The sequence below is a fragment of the Sciurus carolinensis genome, chromosome 14 (genome assembly GCF_902686445.1).
Source record: "Sciurus carolinensis chromosome 14, mSciCar1.2, whole genome shotgun sequence".
Lineage (NCBI taxonomy): Eukaryota > Metazoa > Chordata > Mammalia > Rodentia > Sciuridae > Sciurus > Sciurus carolinensis.
This window is the reverse complement of record NC_062226.1, coordinates 11,368,766-11,390,654: the sequence shown is the minus strand read 5'-3', so window position 1 is coordinate 11,390,654 and position 21,889 is coordinate 11,368,766. Positions and strand designations below refer to the sequence as shown.

The window sequence follows — 21,889 nt, the reverse complement described above, 5'->3', positions numbered from 1 at the left end:
GCTCCACATTCCAGAGGTATATCCTGACTCTTATCAGCCTTCCTCTCTTACAGCCCAATCTCACTATCACCACCATTTCTTGTTTACATGGTGGCCGCTCCCTGACTTTTCTCCATCCCATTTTTTCCTTGCTTAAAACTCTCTAAAGACTCTGTGTGTGTGTGTGTGTGAGATTATAATTATACATAATAGTGGGATTCACTGTGCCACATTTGTACATGTAATAACACAATTTGATGGTTCTCATTCCCTAATACCTTTCTGTTGCCTCCCCTCCTCCTTCCCCTGATCCACTTGCTCTAACTTTACTGATCTCCCTTCTATTGTTGTTGTTATTGTTACTACTACTGCCACTTTAATTAGCACATAATTATATGTTTAATATTATAGGCATAAATGTTATTTTAATGGACATAGCATAATTTGGTAGATCTTGTTTCCTGATACTTCCGCATCTCAGCCCCCCTCTCAGTCCCTTCCTTTACCCTATTGGTCTCCCTTCTATTTTAATAAGATCCCCTGCCCCTTCACTCCCACCCCCCGCCTATGGCTTCTTATTTTACAACAGAACTCAGGAGTTCCTGCCACGTTCTGCAAGTCCAGTCATGTGCATGACCTGCAAGGTCTGACCTGGGATCTTGTGCTGCTTTTTCTGTTTGCTCTTTCAACTTCAGACCCCGCTGGCCACCTCACTGGTTTCAGACATGCCGAGCTTGTTCTCCCCACTCGCCTTTACACTGACTTGTCATGTTCTCCTAGCTGTCTGTATGGACTGTCACTTCTTCCGGTCTTTAGCTCAGATATCAGAGACCTTCTCTAGTTACAGTATCTAAAGTAGCAGCCTCCCTAGCCCTTTATGCCCTTATCTCATACCCTATCTGATTTTCCACCCCTGCAGTGGGGGCCCTCCAACAAAGAGACTACTGAATCCCTAGCACCAAAAAGAGGGTCTGGCATGTAAATACTGTTTCAATGAATGAATATGCTGTTGAGTTTTTCTAAAGTATTTTACAAGGAAGGCTTAAGGTGGATTTGGGCAAGACTTAAAAATATCTTCTAGCTAGAGATTTTATCCTGGATTTTCACTAGCTTGAAACACTTTAATAATGCACGAATACCTTTATTTCCATAGTCCAGATGAGAGGTATCTGATATCTCTTTTTTCCCTTGCAGTGCTTACAGTGAGGTAAGGCTAGCAAAGCTGGCTTCAGTATGTCTTTGTAGCACGTGTATTTTGTGCATAGGCAAATAATTCCTTCCAGCCCTGGAGAACTTCGAGTGTTTGGGGTACACTTTGGATGATTCTTCCTATTTGCACATATTTTAGATGAAATAATCATTTTTTTCTAGAATTCAGTGACAGCATGGAAAGCCTATAGATTCACCAAGACATAAGAGAATGGGGTTTTCCTGCAAAAAAAAAAAAAAGAAGAAGAAGAAGCTACAATTCGTAGTTCAGTGATGATGTGTTGACTTACAGTTAAATATCAAGAATTTGAACCAGAGTACTGAGAATTTAACCCAGTGGTAGTTAACCATTGAGTCGCATCCCCAGCCCTTTTTATTTTGAGTCTTCTTTTTCAGTTGCTTAGGACCTCACTAAGTTGCTGAGACTGGCTTTGAACTTGTAATCCTCCTGCCTGAGCCTCCCAAGCCACTGGAATTACAGGCATGCACCACCGCACTTGGCTCCAATACCAAGAAATATTAAGGAAGATGGAGATAGTAGTTGAGCCAATTATTGTTAGAGTGATAATTCACAGTAATTGTGTGCCAGTTCAGTTTAAAAAGAATCATTGGCAAGTGCACAGAGAATACTCTAGATCATCTGGACATGGAAAAGGCACTTTATGATTTGTGAATGGTTGGGAAGCTAATACTTGAACTTCGTGGCATTGAATTTTGCAAAAAAACCTTTAACTCTGCAACTTTTTGATATCCTATTCCATTATTTTTAAATTGTTGCTTGGTTTACTTAGTTGTATTCCCTGATTAAGGTGGGAATTAGGAGAACTCTGCCTCAGGTGCCTAGGAAACAAATGAGTTTCTTTGGTCATTGTTGTGTTTTAACATTGTGATCATATTGCTATAATTTCTAGTATTTGTGTGGTTCCTACAAGCATCTTAGTTCTTTCTCCCAGTATCCTATCAAGTAGGGCATACCAAGCATGCAGACGGAAGCTTATGGAAGTCAAGTAACTTACTCAAAAGGTACTGGTGGGACAGTGACAGGAATCCTACTAGAACTTGAGATTCTAATTCCCAGTGCTCCATTCTGCTACCTCTTATGCAAAAGTGTATTGAGAGTTAAATGTGGTGTGGCAGTACCTGCAATGACCACCAGATGGGTGTGTTGCTCAAAAAGACTTCCATTCTCTGCCCACAAGTCTTTCCTTTCTCTGTAAATCTGTATGCCTGAAGTGGGCCTCTTTACTTCTTTCTAGACCTTTCACTTCTCCCCTTCTCCCTCTTTCTCCTTAAAAGTGTGAGCTTATTATGGAGTCTATCGTTTCTTGAGGAGTTAGAATCCCTGTTGTTAATACACAGTTTGCTGTCCATTGCGTTCTCTCCCTTTATGGGTCAGTGACCTGAGGTAGAAAAGTTCAGCTGCTGGTAGAATATCCACTTCTACTTCAAATAGATTGTTTCAGATCATGAACGGTCCTGGGAGTTCCAAAACATTTCATACTCATAACTATGTCATGCATAGTGTGTTGCAGGGGGGTGGTTAAAAAAATTTATTCCTATGTCTTAAATTTTTGATTCAAGAAATTTGAAAAGCGCTTTCTTTGTTCTGTGTAAGGATTTTTGACAAGTTTGATGTGTGATAGTCATTTGGAAGAAGCAAGAGCCATGCTGTAGGAGATGGCTCAGTGAGTTCCTTAGATCAGACCTGAATAATGGACCTGATTTGTTTGTGTTTCCTTGCTTAGAATTCTGCCTGAGGCAAAATGGAATTTCTAAACCATTGCTTCCTTGGAGTTTGATATTTTGAAGAAAAAGTGAATGTACTAGACTTCAGACTACTTGTAAGCAAAGAGTTTACAAAAACCAAATAGCATTATCTCTATCTAGGTTAATGAAGTTTTAACCATTTGTTGTTTGGAGAAGCAGAAAAACCTTTGGCATTCAGTAGTGTTTGCCCTTAGGGGATATTTTTATTGCTAAAAGCAATACTATTTGAACTTCATTGTCTTTCCAGATAATTTGTGATTAGTATACTTCAGTATCCTTAACCCCATGAGGCATTGACTTCATCAGTCTTGTTTCTTGATGTGGACACACTTCAAGTGTGAAGTCACATGGTGAATTAATCCTTACAGTGACCATTGAGGTTCTTTTAGAGAGATGTATACTGATGCTTAAGAGAATTGACGTAAATTTTCAAGGGGTGTTAGGAAGTGATGGAGTTGGGTTTGGATCCAAGGAGATTCGGACTCTAAAGTCAGTGCTTACAGACGTTGTGTTTTGCTATAAATGAAGGATTGAATGAATGGGACAAAAGCTGCTTTTGTATTGGCCCCCTTTTGGTGAATGCTGATCATGTAATCGTAGGCAGTTCAGCCTGTGTCAGAGTTGAAACCTACTCTATACACTGTAGCTAAATTCAGACATCCTTTTAACTAGACCAGACTGCAGTGTTGTTTCTTTGTTCCTACCTTTTAGCAGTGAATTTCGTGGGAAAACTTGAGCAGTGCCTTTTTCTCTGTAACAAAGCCTAAATATTGCCAGTTGTTGCAAGGGCAGCAGTGACACTACCTTCTTTCTTTAATAAGCTCATCTCCTTGGTCCTTACTTAGTGTGGCTTCCACTATTAATTTTCTTCTTGTATTTTAGAAAAACATCTGATAATAGAAACAGAATTCCTTACTTGTTTTGTGATCTTTCAAGGAGTTTGAGTGTAAAGTATTTGAACAGATTTTAAAATGCAGAAATTAAATGAAATGTTTGTTCATTTCAAGCAGTTGAGAGCGCAGGCCATGGAGTTCCAAAGAGTTGGCTCCTATCCTAACTGTGCCTCTGCCGCATGACCCATGACCCTGGATAGGTTGCACAGCAGGGTTGTTGTAGTGAGAGAGACATAAGATGATGTCTTTAAAATCACTGCTGTGCACATCCTTCAAACACCACTGGTCTTTTGGCCTATCCTGTTTTGACATCCTCTGACCGGGCATTCAGAGTTCAGTCCTTAAGTCCATGCAAGTCAACAAGTATTTATAAATGTTCTTACATGGTAGTACTCAGTGTGCTAACAGAGATACCTGTGGAATGAGAATCACCCTAGATTGTATTCTTGTGCTAGTGTTGCCACAACACTGGGTCCTTGACTTTGAACAAGTTATCTATCTAGGTCTCTATTCCTTATCAGTAAAGTTGATACACCTTCCTCAGATGTTGAAGTATAACACCAGAGAACCACGCCAGGGCAAGCATATGAACAGGTTTTATTTAAAGGTAACACAGACTTCTCCCGGGAGGGAGAAGGGAGCCATGGCTGGTGTTCTGCTATCCCAAGAGTGCACCCTGCATCTTTCATAGATTAGGGTATTTCTCTCCCCCATATCTCTCTCCTTCCTGTCTACGTGACTAGGCCCAGGAGATGCTGGTGAGATGGCAAAAAGGTGAGAAGCAGAAGGGCAGCGGGGAGGGCCAAATGAAGTGATTCAAGCTGGCAGGGGCCCAGAGGCATTAATTAGCAATTCCCTGTCTGCAGACTTTTGGGTGGGGTAGTCAGGCAGGTAACCTTGATGATCAAAGGGCTCTGGAGACACTGACATTCCAGTCTCCCAGGGGTGGTCTCCAACTTCCCAGACTCAGATGGCCTCCATTCTTCCATTCGACCTGATTACCTATAATTTTGGTTTCAAAACGAGGTGATAATCCCTGCTCTACTCACATCAGAAAGTTGTTTAGAGGATTAAATAAAATAGACCCTGTGGAGGCATCTTACTATCTTGAAAAATCCTATGTAAATCACAGATTCTTTTAATTAGCAACTGAAAAGCACAATCCCTACCCTAGGCATTCTTAAGCAAGAAGATAGATGTGTGTTAGATTTATTTATTTAGCTTCCTATTAATTCTACTACCCAAAGCATTCAGGATTTGGAGTCTGGATCCCTTTTCTTACTTAACCCTATCATTCAGCTACACAACATGCAGAGCAACCAACATTCAACCTCCTGCCTTCCCTGAACTCCCTGTGACTCCAACCCTGCAGCAGTTCTGACCTTTTCAACACATGCGTAAGCCAGACCTGGAAATCGGCATCTCTTCCAAAGGACAACCTGTTTAATACTTTTCTTGTTAAATGGATGTTGTTTCGATGACTCACTGTTTGCAGCACATGTTCAAAGAATTATTCCTTCTCTTGATTCAGGAAAAGATGCCAGATAGTAAGATCATCAACAAGTAATAACTACCGTTTATTGAAAAGACCTTGATGTGTGCTAGGCAGTCTTCTGAGCACTGTATATGCATTTTTGTATCATTTGTCCTTCATAACAATAGTTCTTCTAAGGACCATTGATTTTTATGGAGTTGAGGCTTAGATTAGGCAGCTTGCTTTGGTTGCACAGTAAGTCACTGGCAGAGCCAGGACTTGAGCCTTGGTCTGTCACCTGCACTAAGTTCAACTCTTACGTGACTGTACCACCTCTCTCCCGCCTATATCAGTAGACACTCTGATTCTTTCCATCCTTGATGGCATTGCCTGTTTTAGAGACCAAACAGGGACCAGCTTCCCCAGCATATAATTTAAGAGCACATTGTCCATTTTCTATGACAGATTTATGACCAATGAGTGACCAAAAGAGAGGTGTTCTGGACTGAATTGGCACTTCTTCCAAAATAGCAAACTGGAATGTATAAATCTCTACCTCCTAATTCAAGGTTTCTTAACCTGGGACCATGGATTGGCTTCAGGGGGCCCATGAGCCCTCTGAAATGGTATGTAGAGCCCTTTGTTGTGGGGAAGGAGGGAAGGTTGACTTCTGTACTCAGAGCCATGTGCTGAGGAGACTTTCAAAGTGTTGCTCTCCCTGAGTGTTAGGAGCCACTATGCTAATTGCACTGGGGCATAAAATTATTACAAACCCAGTCTTATCCCAGGAATTTGTTAAGGTTCTTTTCCCTATGAAGGTACATCTAAACAGAACAAGAATTGAATTTTAAGTTTAATTATATTTGAGGGCAAAAGTACCTCTGTGTGAACCTGTGGCTTCCAAAGCTCGGTCCTTGTCCCCAGTGCTGATTCAGTAATAAGGACTCGGTTTCAAGGAAAAGGAAAGACCTTTTATTGCTTTGCTAGCAAAGGAGAAACACAGGGGACTCCTGTCCCAGAGGCTGTGGTTCTCCCCTTCAGGAGGAAGAGGGGGATTAAAGGAGCTCTTCAAGGCTGCCTTCCAGGTGTACCCTTAAGGGTGTGTTAACATTCACTTGTTAATTTAGGAGATAGTCATTTCCTAGATCCCTGGCAGATACCTCCTTCCTGTGGAGCACAGGTAACTCAAGGTAATCTTGTTCCCTGCCCCCAGGTTAGGGAGGGGGAGAGGAAGAGGAAGGGGAAACAGGCTTATTTTAAAAATAAGCCTCAGAGCTGTATTCAAATCTTGAAGTGGACCCCTGTTACAAAGTCAGCTAATAGTGGGTGTGACTCAGAGTTCTGGAGCTGAATCCACAGCTTTTCTTGCTTCCTGAACTCAGATACAATGTGATTTTATAAGTAAGAGACAAAATGAATCTTGGGCATTTTTTTCCCCATCCATCCATTTATCTATTTACTAATGTATTTTTGTGGCTCTGGGGATGGGATCCAGGGCTCTGCACGTGTTGGGCCAGTGCTCCACTACTCGGATACATCCCCAACCCTTTTTATTTGTTGTTTTGAGTCAGTCTGGCTAAATTTCTCAGGCTCGAACTTGCAAGTCTCCTAAGTAACTGGGTTTACGGACATGGCTATCACACCTGGCTGAATCTTGGAAGTTTAAGAGTAGAGAGTTTGTCTTTGTTCATTAAGTGTTTTCATGCTTACCTTATGATAGGCTTTAGGAATTTTGCAATGAATAAAGTTCTTGCCCTCGTGAAGTTTGCATATGGGAAGTTAGGTATATTTCATGTTGCTGACACTTAGCAGTGAACACTGCAGGTGGTTGTGTTCAACTAGTTAGTAATGTAAATGTCTGTACTGCACCCTTACAAGGTGGAAAAGAAGGCCTTCACCCTTTTACCTTTGATTTGTTTAACATCTGATTATTGATTCTCAACTATATTCCAAGCATTGAGCTAGGTACCAGAGGTACAGGAGTTAGCAGAATAGATGTAGTGTATTTCCTGGTGGGAAGTAAGCACCTAAGTAATTGTGTACTTTGGATAAGTGCCATGAGGAATTCACTTGATGCTATAAGAAGATGTAACTAAAAGACCTGGCCTGGAGTGTGAGGGAAGGGTTCCAGAAGTGGTATTGGATTCTGATCTGGAAGGTGAATAGGGGTGCCAGGTATGTCCCAGCAGAGGAAACAGACTTGCATTGTACATCCACTTAGGTTGCCATTTCCACTCAGGAGAGTGGTCAGTGCAGGGAACAGAGGGTCCTTTCTCATTAATTTAGCAAGCATTTCTGGGCACTTCCTTTGTATATGGTAAAGGACAAGTGAGACAGTTCTGGTCTGGAGAGGACATTGGTAATGTAACAAGTAGGCTGAGAGGTGCTGTTTGGTCCTGGCTGCAAAGGCTTGAGGTTTGAATTGTTGCTTCTACTGCTGGCATTTCCTGGTTCTCCATTCCCAAGACAGACATCCTTTTTGACAGGGTCTGCCCCTCAGAAACAGCCTGAACTAGTTGGTTCTAGTATGCAGCCACCCATGCTCCAAAAGTCAGCATCAGCTGAGTCTGTGAGAAGTCATGGTATGTGTTGTTTGTGGAGTGAGGCTGGGTGGGGGTAGGCAGTGAGGCATTTTGAAGGAGAAAGAAGGAAACTGAGAACAAGTAAGGCTGAGGATGGGAGATACTGAAATGGTGAAGAGGTCAGAATTCTGGACCAGCAAGTGGCAGGGAAGATGGCAGAGCTATGTGTTCATCCACTCCTGAGGTGACCCCTGTGGGCCAGTTGAGAAGAAAGGAGAGGTTAACCATTTTCTAGAGAAAAGGGCAGGGCTTTGTCTTAGAGAGCTAGGAACAATTGTGAGAATATATTTTTAAATAACATTTTTATTATTTCTTAATTATAAAAAAATTATGTTCAATGCAGAAAACATGGGAAAAGCAAAAAGAAATGCCCACATCCTATCACAAAAATCTAGGAGCCAGTCAGATGATATGTGTGCAGGGTCCAGCATTTCTGAGGTACTCCTCACACTTCAGCTGTAGAGGAAGACTCAAATCTTTTTCTGTGAGAGTAAGGCAGTTTTAATCAGGAATAATGAAATGTGAAAGATTATTTTGCAATTAGTTTTTTAAAATGTATGTTTATGGGGGAAATGTTAATTCTTTACCCCAACATGAGACTGCAAAGTTGAATTCTTGTTAAGATTTGGGATATTTAGGATTTGGTGTCAGTTCTTTTTTTAGAAAGTGCTGGAGAAGGCATCACCCACTGCCCTCCCTCCCATTTATCAGGACTACAGAGAGCACTGAGAGGAAGGTGTTTGCTACCCACAAGCCTCATTTATTTTTTGTTCCCATACTATTGATTTGTTTAGATTGTTTATAAATTTTCTGATCACACAGATATATTATTTAGGTGCTTTTATTGTGAATCACTTAGGTACACAAAAAGCTTTTTTTTTTTTTTTGGTAGTCCAGGGCCTTGTGCACGTGAGGCAAGCACTCTACCAACTTAGGTACACAATAAAAGTTCACCCCAACGTTGACCTTGAACTACAAAGACCTGAGTTTAAAGACGTCACTGCCTGGCTTGTGACCTTACCCTAGGTGTTCAGTGGGCATCTTTCTCTAGACTGCAGCCTGCGCCCAGGCTGTCTTACTGGCTGCTGTTCTTCTTCAGCCACACTCCAGGAGGAGAGCTCCAGCTGAGGGAGACCTGTGAGTCCCCAAACTAAGTAGGTGCCCACAGAGGCAGTGGGAGTAAAGACACCAGGCAGCTTGAAGAAGACAGAGGCGTTGGAGTGGCCACACCAACATGCTGCAAACCTGGGTCCATCTCGTCACCTGTGTAGTCTATTTCTTCATCTGTAGAAAAAAGAAGTTGAGCTGAACTAGCTCCTGGTTACCTGGACCTGGGAGCTAACAGTAGATGAACTGATCAGTGCTGATGACTGAAGCTTTGAGAAGGGAAGAACATTGGCTTTATAGTCATACTTTAAACTGTTCATTCCTGTTTTACCACTTTATTTGTTACATCTCATTTTTTTTTTTTTTTTTTTTTTTTTGGTGCCGGGGATCGAACTCAGGGGCACTTGAATACTGAACCACATCCCCAGCCCTATTTTGTATTTTATTTAGAGACAGGGTCTCACTGAGTTCCTTAGCACCTTGCTATTAATGAGGCTGGCTTTGAACTTGCGATCCTCCTGTCTCAGCTTCCTGAGCCGCTGGGATTACAGACATGTCCCATTGTGCCTGGCTACATCTCAATTTTAAAAAATATAATTTAAAAAACACCATATGAAGTGAGTTAACACTTTAAAAGAGGGAATCAAACAAAAGAGAATTGCACATCATGACAGGTTGACATGGATAATTCAGAGAGAAAAAGAGAAAACAAAATGTATCTTGAAGTTACATCCTCTGTCATGCTGTGGACTGGAGAAAGAGAAGGGGCCAGCCAGTAAAGTGGGGGAATCTGATAGGAAGTAGGAGAGCCAAGAAAATAGAAAAAGGGAGAAGAGTTTCCTGGAAGGAAAATGAGCATTTGTCATACTGAAGCATGAAAATCCAGGAGCTGCAAAGTCAAGCAGGAGAGCGGTAGGACCTCGTGGATGGAGTGAGAAAGAACCACCTTTCTCCTGAGCGCTCGGCAGGTTGAGAGGGAGTAGGTAAGGAGGGCCATGATGCCGTAGAGTAGAAGATGCAGGCCTGTGGTTGGTAAGAAAGGCTTGAGAGAAAGAGGACAATAGTTGGATGGGGAAAAGGGCTTCTCAGTGGAGTGACCCACAGGTCAGTGCGTTGAAAGGTGGAGGGAATTGCGCCTGTTCGAATGCAGCACAGAAGGAGAGAGAAAAGGGAATGAGACTGAAGGGGCTGCAGCTTGAACTTCAGATGGGCTTCAGCATCAGGACATCCAGTTCCAGATCTGCCAGTCCCTTGCTGAGTGACCTGGGTTAAGTTATATCACTTCCAGATGGCTCCATTACTTGCCTGTAGGATAATTCTGTAACCCCTGTGAAGAGATTGTGAGGCCAAAGATGTAAGTAAAATCATGGTTTATTATTATTTCTAGGGGCAACTAGACCCCAGAACTCAGAAGGGGCCATCTGTACAGTGTTTATTTGAATACTTGTCAGTGAAGACCTTAGGAACCAAATATCCCCAACAGGGTTCTGGGCTTCTACCCTGCTGTGATGATATCCATCCCAAAATGGGAAACACCACTTCCATAGTGTCTAGAGTCACCCAGGTCAGCAAAGAGTTGGTCTTCATCACAGGTGCTGAAGCATCACCATGTCCTGATTATTCTTAATTTGTGCTGTGGTTTGTTCTATAGATTGGTCAGAAGAAGCTGAAAAAATATGAAAAAGAATATCACAACATGAGAGAACAGCAGGCCCAGCGGGAAGACCCCATTGAACGATTTGAGGTTCGTTTGCTTAGCCAGATAACATAAGGCACTTCTGACTTTTCGTGTCAGATATTTGTACCTATAACTAGCATTATCGTGTCCTTTTTAAAATTCAGTTCTACTGTTTTTGGACTCAAGTTGCAGTTTGAGTTTGCAAATAAGAAAGCAAGATCTATTTTGCTCTAAACCAACTGCCCAGTTTGTTACAGTTCAGTGGCCTTTCGTCACAGTTAATATGAAGTAGCTGCTTAACAAGGTCATTGGAATCAGTTAAGTATTAATTTGTGGAGATAGAAAATAGGAGATTGTTTATTTGGAAACATTAGGACCATCCACATCTCTTTATTATTTCCATAGGACTCAAATTCATTGAGGTTTAGCTCTGAGAAATTGTGGTTTCCATTTGGTTTTGTTCTGTCTGTAACCGGTTTCTCTCTGCCCTTCAGCGAGAGAATAGGCGTCTACAAGAAGCTAACATGAGGTTGGAACAGGAAAACGATGACTTGGCTCATGAGCTGGTGACTAGCAAGATTGCACTGCGGAAGGACCTGGATAACGTAAGTGTGGTGGGTCTGAAGGGAAAGAGCCCACACGGACGCTTCTCTTCAGCAACTGAAATCCTTGCAGTTCAGTGTTCACTCTCCAGTTACCTTCAGAGCTTCTGATAACCTCACCCCTTCCGCAGGGTATCCTGGTTGTCCCCTAAGTCACCACACTCCTCTCATCCTGCACACAGCTCCTGGGCTTCTTTCCCAAGCATGGTGGGACAAAGAGACCTTTTGACTTGATTCTGAGGCTATCCACGTTGGCAGCATTTGATCATTATCATTTCCTTAACTTCCCCCAAGAGAAGAAATGATTTTATCCTGTGTATTTTGTACCTGTTGAATAACCATTGCAGACTGGAACATAGTTCAGTGCCTGAGCAGTGTGTAATCAGTAGTTTCTGTTAGTAGATGTTCTCCTCTTCTTTGTTCTCCTAACCTGAAAAATTTTGAGATGATGCTTTTCCTGGAAGGGTGCTTTTCTGTTTTCTATATTGCAAGCTTCCCCTAGACAAAGCAGTTTCTTATTCATGGCTCAGTTCAGGGCTAGTGAACTTTTTTCTAGAAAAGAGATAGATTGTAAATATTAAGGTTTTTTGGGCCATATGGTCTCTGTTGCTACTACTTACAGTTATGACGTTGGTGTAAAAGCAGCCATACACAAGATGGAAATGAATCAACATGGCTGTTTTCCAGTAAAAGTTTATTTACAAAAATAGGTGATGGGCTGGATTTGACCATGGGCTGTAGTTTGTCAGCCTCTACCTTTGATTTCCGTACCAGGCTCCTGGAATTACTTTTCTGCTGGTTGGTTTCTTAAGATTCTAGAGATAGGTTCAGACTGCTGAAAGTTCACCAGGGTCTCACTTTAGAGATATTGACTCTGTAGAGTCTGTGAACTTCAGGAGGTCCTTGACATCCACCAAAAGTCTATGAAAACGTTGTATAACACTGACACCCACTGGTAATAACACTGGAAACCTGCCCTGAACAGTGTGAGACCTTTTCAAGGAGTCTTATTCTGACATAGCAGTCAAAGAACTAAGTCATATTCCTGACAGAAGTGAGAAATAATAATAATAAATATTCCCTTTTACTGATGATCTGTGGTGCCAGGCGCCACTTTTAAGTACTTCACTAAACTCCCATACCTCTTCTCCTTGTCTCAGCTTTGTAAGGATAGTAACATGGGCTCCATGGATGGATGGGAATTTTTTGTTAAGTCATGAAGCTTGAAAGGTGAAGCATCCAGAAAGAAGCAGAGCTGAGTCCAACTCAGGCCCATCTAATTGAAATGCCCAGCCTCTTCCAATGATGCCACCTGTCTCCATAATAAATAGGGGACAAGGAGCAATGACTGGTGATTCTGACACACAGTAACTGACTTCTTGAGCACTGACACGTGCTAGGCCCTTCTCTGAGTGCTTTATATATGCCCTCTTGCTGAGGTAGCCCAGATTGTAGGAGGGGTGCTGTGATGCCCATTTTACTGACAAGGAAACTTAGGCAAAAATAAATATCTTATGCAGGTTACCCACCTAGTCAGAGGCAGAGCCCTCAGATTGAAACCCAGATGTCCTGACCCCAGAGCTCAGAGTCCTCAGTAGGCTGAGCAGCCTCCTGCAGCATCTATAGGGTGAGGAGACGTTCATTTCCAAGTTAGTCATCTCTCTGGACTGTTTGGAACCATCACCAAAAATCAACTAAGTTCTTCCTGTCACCACAGTGAGAATTATGGGTCTTCTCACATTTCTTTTGACTTCAGGGACTCAGGTTTTCAAAAGAACTTCATTCCTTTCAACTCTTCCTTTCCTGCATCACCGCCCCCCCCCCCCCAAAAAAAAAGCTACAGTGTGAGGCTTATACAGTTTCCAGAACCCTCTGTGTATTTCCAGTTGATTTTATAACACTTTTGTTATTCATCACCTGTCACTTTCGCTGTTCTTCACACAGCAGCTGTGGAGAAATTTCATGGCAGTCTCTTAATCCCTGGATAACTCCAGCCAGGCTTTCTCCTCTCTGCAGTGGGAGTAATGGCTAGAACTGACCCTGGTCCTGAAGGAATGAGAGGGAATCTTCGGAAGGTCCCAGGCAAAGAAAGGGTTGCCAGGACTGTGTCCCAGTCCCCTCTGGTGTGATTCTTCCTCTACCTTAAGACAGAATGACATGAGGGCAAACCCAACTCAGGAGCCCACCTGCTGGAATCCACTGCTTACTAATTCTGTGACCATGAACAGGTTGCTCAATTTTCTTCTTTAAATTACCTTGACCCCTTTATCAGAAATCGGTTGATGCTGTATGTACAGATATACTTCCTTTTAAATTTTTTTGTAGTTGTAGATGAACACAATACCTTTATTTGTTTATTTTTATGCCAAGGATTGAACCCAGTGCCTCAGATGTGCTAGGCAAGCACTCTGCCGCTGAGCTATAACCCCAGCCGGCAGATCTACTTAATTCTCTTTTCTTCTCCATTGATCTGTGTGGCTGTCCTTATGCCAAAACCATACTGTCTGTTACTGTAGCTTTATAATAAATGTTAAAATTGGGTCATGTGAGTCCTCTGACCTTGATGTTTTGAAAATCACTTGGCATTTCTATATAAAGATTAGAATTAGCTTGTTAGTTTCTAGAAATAAAAGCCTTCTGAGATTTTAGTGGGATTTCATTGAATCTATGAATGAATTTTGGGAGAATTGACATTTGAACAATGATTGAGCCATCCAATTCATGAGCATGTTATAATTTTCATTTAATAAGGTGTTTTTCAGTCTCTCATAGCAATTCTTTTTAGTTGTCAGTTTTGTAAGACTTACACCTGTTTTAATCTCTTATAAGTGGTGGTGGTTTCTTAATTACATTGTCCAATTGTTGCTAGTCTCTAGAAGTACAACTAGTTTTTGACCTTGCTGAAATCACTTCTTAGTCTAGTAGTGCTTCTCCCCTGTCCCCCTTAGGATTTTCCCTACACACAATCATACCATCCCCAAATAAAGACAGAATTTCACTTCTTTACCAGCTGTTCTTGCCTCGCTGCCCTGACTAGGAGCTTCAGAACAGCGTTGCATGGGGAGAGTGGATGTCATTGCCTTCTTCCAGTTGTTGGCTGTGGGTTTTGCCCAGAGCAGACTGAGGAAGTTCTCCTCTGTTCCTCTTTGCTGAGAGGTCTTGTCACGATGGGTGTTGAATTTTGTCAGATGCTTTACCTACATCTGTTGAGGTAATTGTTTTCCTTCCTTAATTTTATTAATATGGTAAAGTAAATTAAAGTGTAAACCACCCATACATTGGAATTTCTATTTTTTTATTAAACATTTTAATTTTTATTAGTTTTATGTTCATGAAGTGTGTTTGGACTTTTTTGTAATGTTTTTTGTCTGGTTTTGCTATCAGGGCATTTCATATCTCATAGAATAAACTGGGAATTGCTCCTTCCTGTTTTCTTAAGGACTCTACAAAGTTCTTTGATTATGCCTTTAGTTTCCTAAAGACATAATTCCAGGCATGTTGGCCTGGAATTTTCTTTATAGGAACCTATTTAATTGTGAATTTTATTTCTTTTTAGATAATAGAGCTACCCAAATTTTCTAATTCTTCAGTGCTCATTTTTATAGTTTGTCTTTCAAGCAGTTTATCCATTTCATCTTAGTTGTCAAGTATAGTGATATAAACTTTTTATTTCCTTCTTTGGGTGTTTATAGAGTCTGTATCTATGCCCCTCTTTTTTTTTAATTATTAAAATCTTTTTTATTTTTACAGTCTGCATTTTGTTTTGTTTTGTTTTGTTTTTTGTTTTTTTTGTTTGTTTTTTGCAGTACTGGGGATTGAACCCAGGGCCTTGTGCTTGCAAGGCAAGCACTCTACCAACTGAGCTATATCCCCAGCCCCTACAGACTGTATTTTGATTCATTGTACACAAATGGGGTACAACTTGTCATATCTGTGGTTGTGGACAATGTAGATTCACAGCATTCATGTAATCATAGATATACATAGGGTAATACTGTCTATTTCATTCTACCATCTTTCTGTCCCCCGCGCCCTCCCACCCCATTTTCCTTATGCCCCTCTTTTATTCCTAACATGGGGTAACTTGTGTCTTTTCCTTTTTTTCCTGAATCAAGCTGGGAGGTTTATCAGTTGGATTGATGTTTTCAAAAGTCATCTTTTAGCTTTATTGATTCTGTTTGTCATTGGTTTCTGCTTTTTATCTTTTTTCTTCTACTTTTGGTAGGTTAACTTGCACTTTTTCTAACTTCTTAAAGAAGAAGGTTGAAAATTTGATTTTGAACCTTTCGTTTCTAAAGTAAGCACTCAAAAGTGAGTTATTTCTATGTGAGCACTATTGCCTCTACATTCACTGCATTATATGTTGCATTTTTATTTTTATTTAGTTCTTATGATTTTATCTTTGACCAGCACAAGTGAATTAATGTGTGCTTAGTTTCCAAGGGTTAGGGAAGAAATTTTTCTGTTGTTGATTTCTAATTTAGTTCTCTGGTTGTCAGAGGACATGCTCAATCTGAGCACAGTCCCGGTGGCTCTCCACATTGTGCATGTGGAGAGTCTGGGTCCTGTTGCTGGGGGTCACCTGCTCTGTGTCAGGATGGCCAATGATGACGTTTAAGGCTTCTGTGGACTGTGATTTTCTCCCCACTTGTCACTGACTGAGAGGAGCAGTGTGGAAATTCCCTTTCTCTATTTATGCATTTATCTATTTCTCCTTTCAATTATGTAGGGTTTTGTTTCACATAATTTGAGCTTCTGCATACGTTTTAGATTGTTAGGCCTTCTCTGTCTCTTGGTTATACTCAACTGTTCTGAAACCTGCTATGTCTGGCATGGACATACCACTCTTAACTTCCATGGTATTGCATGGTACATTATCTTCCACCATTTAATTTTTAAATGACTGTGTCTTTATATAAAATGAGTTTTTGCATTGTCCAGGTAGGAATTCGTTTTCTATTCATCCTGTTTGCTTTTTGTTCTCTTTTTGGTTTAACTAGGTGTTTGCATAATTTTGACTCTTCCACGGCTGTGTACACTGTCCACAGCTTTCTCTTCTCCAGAGCTCTGCTCCACAGCTCCCAGCTACCTCAGCCATCCCCTCCACAGTGCACTGACCTGCCCTCACGCTCTGCTGGGAACCCAGGCAGGAGCCAGGGTGGGAGTAGCATACACGTTGGGGATTTTTTCTTCCTGGAACCACAGTTCTGTATTTATCGTTCTCAGTGTCTGAAAGCAGTTGTATCATATATTTTGCCCAATTTGCTGTTGACTATGGGAGGATAAATCTGATCCCTATTAATCCATCATGACTGGAAGTCTGGATCTGTGTTTATAACCCAGATGTTCTCCTCTCATTTGCTTATGAATACGGTGCCATCAAGAAGACACTGGTTGGGTCAGCAGCCTCTGTGCACCTTCCAAACGACACGGTTCTGAGAGGCAGCTCTGGAGTGCTGGGACAGATGCTGGGCCCAGTCAGGTGAAGTGAAGGCAAGAGCTGTGCCGTGTGAGCCCTGAGAGCTTAGGGAAGCCGTTTCCCCACCTCCCTTCCTCAGGTGGGCACTTCTGAGTTAGAAGGCCCAGTTCCCCTGGCTCTTCTGTCCCTCTCAGCAGTGTTTATCGTCTCTGGCAGTGATGACACAGGAGGAGACCTCAGCCCACGGCAGGGTTAAGTGCCCACTGTGGTGCATGAGACGTCAGCTGAGTCCACAGCAAGAAATTACAGGTTCCTTTGATTAAAATGGAATAAAAATCTGTAATTAGTCTTCACTCTCCTTACTAGTTGTTTCCCCTGCTTCCTGAGTCTCCTCATTTCCCCTTTGATTGTGTATCGGGTTTGAGCTGGAGAAGGAGATGATGGCAAGTTGTTTCCAGAAAGGGAAGCTCCTAGCTCTTGGAAAATGTGCCTGTACAGTTTGCCAGTAGTAAATGGTCTTTTGAATCTGCATGTCATACAAATTCTCAGTTCCTCATCTAAGGTCCCAGCTTTGTTCTCTTAAAGTTTTGCAGGAAGAGGTAGAATGGAGTGCAAAGCTCAGCCCAGCTATGCCACTTCATCATATCTTTCCAGAAACCTGTTCACTTTCAAGGAAGCCACCCTCCACTGCCAAGGGAGGTGGCCTATGGAGCCCAGCAAAGACCCTCTCTTCTAGACCATGACCTTGTTCTAATGTGGTATTGGGGTCATTCTTCAGTTTTCCTGGGAGGGACCAGTGTCAGGAGCTCAGATGTCAGACACAGGGATACAGTTTTTTCCTGGATGCCCATTAGATGTTTGCATGTATTAAGAAAAAGACTAGGGTGGAACACGGCCACTGAAAATAATAAAATGAAAGTGCCAGGAAAGGGACAGCCTCCTTTATGGGGCGACCTTAACAATAGCAAAATGCAGAACTTACTGGATGAAGCAGAGGAAATATAGACCGTTTGGAAGAAGAAAATTCCAGAGTCTATTATTTTTAAAAATAATGCCAGGCACACCTGTAATCCCAGCAGCTCAAGAGGCTGAGGCAGGAGGATCGCAATTTCAAAGCCAGCCTCAGCAGTGGCAGGGTGCTAAGCAACTAGTGAGACCCTGTCTCTAAATTACAAAATAGGGCTGGGGATGTGGCTCAGTGGTTGAGTGCCCCTGAGTCAATTCCTAGTATCCTAATAATAATAATAATAGTAATAATGACAACAATGACAGCCAGGCACAGTGGCATATCCCTATAATCCCAGCAATTTTGGGAGTCTGAGGCAGGAAGATTACAAGTTTGAGGCCAGCCTGGGCAACTTAGCAAGGCCCTGAGCAACTTAGACACTATCTCAAAATTTTTAAAAATAAGAAGGGCTGGAGATGGGTTTAGTGGTAAAGCATCCCTGGGTTCAATCCCCAGTACCCACACACAAAAAAATTTAAATATGCCAGCGTGGCTTAAGGGGCTAAGGCAGCAGGATCACAAGTTCAAAGCCAGCTTCAGCAACTTAGCAAGACCCTGCCTCAAAATAATAAATAAATAGTGCTGAGGATGGGGGGATGTGGCTCAGTGGTTAAGTGCCTCTGTGTTCATCCCTGTTACCAAAAAAAAAAAAAAAAAAAATGACAGTGATTATCTATTATGGAGAGTTCACTTACTTGTAGGCACTGTGCTGAATACTTCTAACACTTTGTCCCTCAGACAGAGAAACTGAAGCTTAGAATTCTCCATGGCGTGTCCAGGTGACACGTGTTCAGTGAACACTGGCAGTTGAGCCAGCCTGTTTGCTACCAGAAGCTGCACCCTGGCCCCTTGGCCCTCCTGCGGGAGGCTGGCCCACCGTTGTACATGAGCCGAGGCTTCCTGTGACAGTGGGCATGACGTTCTCCCTGTGTGGATCAGCCTCCCTGTCTTAAAATGGGGCTGTGCTCAGTGATGTCAGCCCTTTTCAGTCCTTCGTTCTTATACTGTGACGGCACATCTTAAATACCACAGGCTGAGGAAAAGGCAGATGCACTGAATAAGGAACTGCTGATGACGAAACAGAAGTTAATTGATGCAGAGGAAGAGAAGAGACGGCTGGAAGAGGAGTCTGCTCAGGTGAGGGGAGCTTTGCCTCCCACACGCCTCCGTGCCTGCCCTGCTGGGGGTGGGAATTCGAGAGAACCCGGAGGCAGCCAGCTGCTTTAGGTTGTCTCCCAAGGTCTTTTTTATTTAGTCTGTGAAACATAATGGTTCTTAAAGTTTAGGAGGCGGCAGTGGGCCAAAGCCTGTCCTTCATTGGGTTCAGAGAAATTCCTGTGCATCTGCATCGTAGTGTCACAGAAGAGGGTTAGCATTTTTGTAGGACTGCATGTGCCATAAAATGTCTGGCTTTCCTGCTGCTTGTCCTCTGAGGTCTTCCTCAGAGAACATGGAGCCAGCGCTCCAGTTTCTAGGACACAGAGCTGCAGTCACTGGATGAGCTGTGGGAGCTAGCCCCTGCCCTCTGTCACCACAGTCCTCCAGGGTGGTACAGCCCGCCCCTGGCAGGTGGGACAGACTGGGCCGAATGGCAGCAAAGCACCCTCTCACTTGGCAGTGAGGTGCTGAGAGCTGCAGCCCTCGCTTTAGCTTGTGTTTGGCTCGTGCTTCCTCCTCAGCTGCGGTCACAGCTTGGGGAGTGGCACCAACAGGAAGGACTTCAGCAAAAGCCCCAGTTCCAAGTGGGGTTTGACATTCTTGGAGGTTTGTCCCCCTTTGGCATCAAGAACAATGAATTAGTGCTGCTCGTGGATTAAGGAGGTGGAAGAAGGTGGGGGACTCAGAGCTCTTCCTCAGTTGGGTGGTGTACTTTTTGGAAGGCTCAGCACTAAGCAGTTAGTGACAGAGCTCCTCTACTTCTCTTAAAACATCCATTTTTGTTTTCTTATGTGTTCAGTTAAAGGAAATGTGCCGTCGGGAACTTGACAAGGCAGAATCTGAGATTAAAAAAAACAGTTCTATCATCGGTGACTACAAGCAGGTGGGTCCCTGTCCCTGGGCTGTGCACCCTCCCCTGGCTCTCCCTGTAATGTCAATTGTAAAATGAGAAAAATAAATCCCTGTCTCAAAGTACTGTCGTGAGGATTCAGAAAAATAGTCTTGTAGAATACATGGCATGGTGCCCAGCATATAGTAGGTACTTAATAGTAAAACCACTGTGTGTTTGGGGGCATTCAGACTGGGATTATTGACTTAGTTTTACTTGTGGTTGGAAACCAGTTCTCCCTGGTTGAGTTTTGAACCATCACTGCACTAAGCTTGCTCCTTCAAAACCTTTGACCGTTGTCCATCAGCAGGTTCCTGCAAGCCCTGGTGCTACAGAGGTGGCACAGCTGAAGAAGCTTCTGCTGGTCTATCAACTTCACACCCCTCCTGATATAGCCTGCTTGGTGCTGTGCTACTACCATTTGGCATATTCCAGCTGCCCACTGTAGAGTATATCACAAGCCCAAATTACACAGATGACTGTGTTGCTCAAGAGATTGTTTTCTCTTTGCTTCTTTAGATTTGTTCTCAGTTGAGTGAAAGACTGGAGAAGCAGCAGACCACTAATAAAGTAGAAATTGAGAAAATTCGGGTAAGACTTCTTTTACCAAAGAAATTGTACACCACCTGGTTCATTTTATAGCTTTATTCAGCACAGCAGGTTCTAGGGGGGGTGTTGAGCTAACAAGTGTGAGAAGCAGAGGAGTACCTAATGAGCTCCCTGTCACAGCCTGGCTCAGTGTTTACACCCAATATTCTGCCTGTTTTCTCTGGAAGGGATGGGATCTGGCTCTAGGTCTCAAAGTACAAGTGCCCCAGGATTTCCAAATGTCATTGGGAAGGCAGTGGGTGGGGTGCGGAGGTCAGGACCCGCCTTCTCTACCAGGTTCTGTGGAGATACTCCCCCACCAGATCTCATTCCTTCTGCTATAGTGGATCAAAATATCAGAAAGACTTTCATTTTTTAATGTTTTATTGCCACGATGGGGAGACCTTGTAACTTGGTACTTTCTTTAAGCAATATCTGTGTTAGAGTTCTGGTCAGATTTAACAAAATGAGGGATAAAGATGCTTTACTAACAAGTACAACTCAGTGGACAGTAAAGTTTTGTGCCCGTACCCACGTTAGCGAAAAGCACCATGACACCTGGAGCAAGGTGGCACAAGCCTCCATCATAGTTATTGTTTAACCAAAAGCATCTGTTTTTAAAATATCATTTATATTCTGACTCTAAAACTTTAATGATGCTCTTCCAGAAAATTAGGGGAATAAGAGCAAGTATGTCGAGGAACCCTTATAATGCTGTTCCCCACCAAGTAATTGTCTTGTGTGTGCACTGGAGATTGAACCTAGCACACACCCTGCCCCTGAGACAGTCATTATTAGCACTTTGGTCAGTATTCTTTCAGTCTTTATTCTGTTTCCTTTAATATGTAAAATTTCATCCCTTCTAAGATATGTGTTTATTTTTCATTACCATCCCTAAAATAGAGAAATTGAGCTTTTTTTTTTTTTTTTTTTTTTTGCGGTGCTGGGGATTTGAACATTTGAACCCAAGGCAAGCACTCTACCAACTGAGCTATATCCCCAGCCCTGAGCTTTTATAATGGCTGGCTTTTTGTGGCTTAATTGGCAAAATATTTTCGTAGAGGAACATAAAATAATGTTTATTAGTCAGTGGCATCTTATTTTGATGACATGGAATATTATTTGTGACCATATTTTATATATATTTTTGTGTCCTATTTCTTTCAACCTACATGTAGCCATATTCCCAGACTAGAAAATATTCCTCAGAAACCTTTTAGAGGCTGTGTACTTCTAAAAAAATATAGTACAGTATATTTCATTCTCCCAGTTGTTTGAATCATTAAAACCTCCTCCCCCTTTTCTCTATCCCTAATTCTGCAGTGAAAATCCTTGTAGGTAAATATTATCTAGTCTTTCTTGATCGGGTCCCTGGAAATGTGACTGTTCAGCGTACAGCATTGCGGGTAGCTTTCCCAATGGGTTGTCTGCCAGTTTCCAAAAAAAGCCAGGTATCAGAAGCTGAGGTGCTTAACAGAGATGTCCTTCTGTGGATCTCCTGCCCCCAGGGGATATGCTTACAGTATCCTCAAGGCCGG

The 21,889-nt window shown here is 42.5% G+C and overlaps 1 protein-coding gene across 1 annotated transcript in view; it reads left to right on the top strand.

Annotated features, from left to right (window-relative positions):
* Window positions 1–21,889, top strand: part of Rabgap1 (RAB GTPase activating protein 1) — a 151,048-nt gene that overhangs the window by 126,267 nt on the left and 2,892 nt on the right. Inside the window, 5 exon segments of the mRNA XM_047525843.1 lie at window positions 10,663–10,755; window positions 11,184–11,294; window positions 18,749–18,853; window positions 19,674–19,757; window positions 20,283–20,354. Of these exon segments, the coding sequence (XP_047381799.1) occupies window positions 10,663–10,755; window positions 11,184–11,294; window positions 18,749–18,853; window positions 19,674–19,757; window positions 20,283–20,354 (465 nt within the window).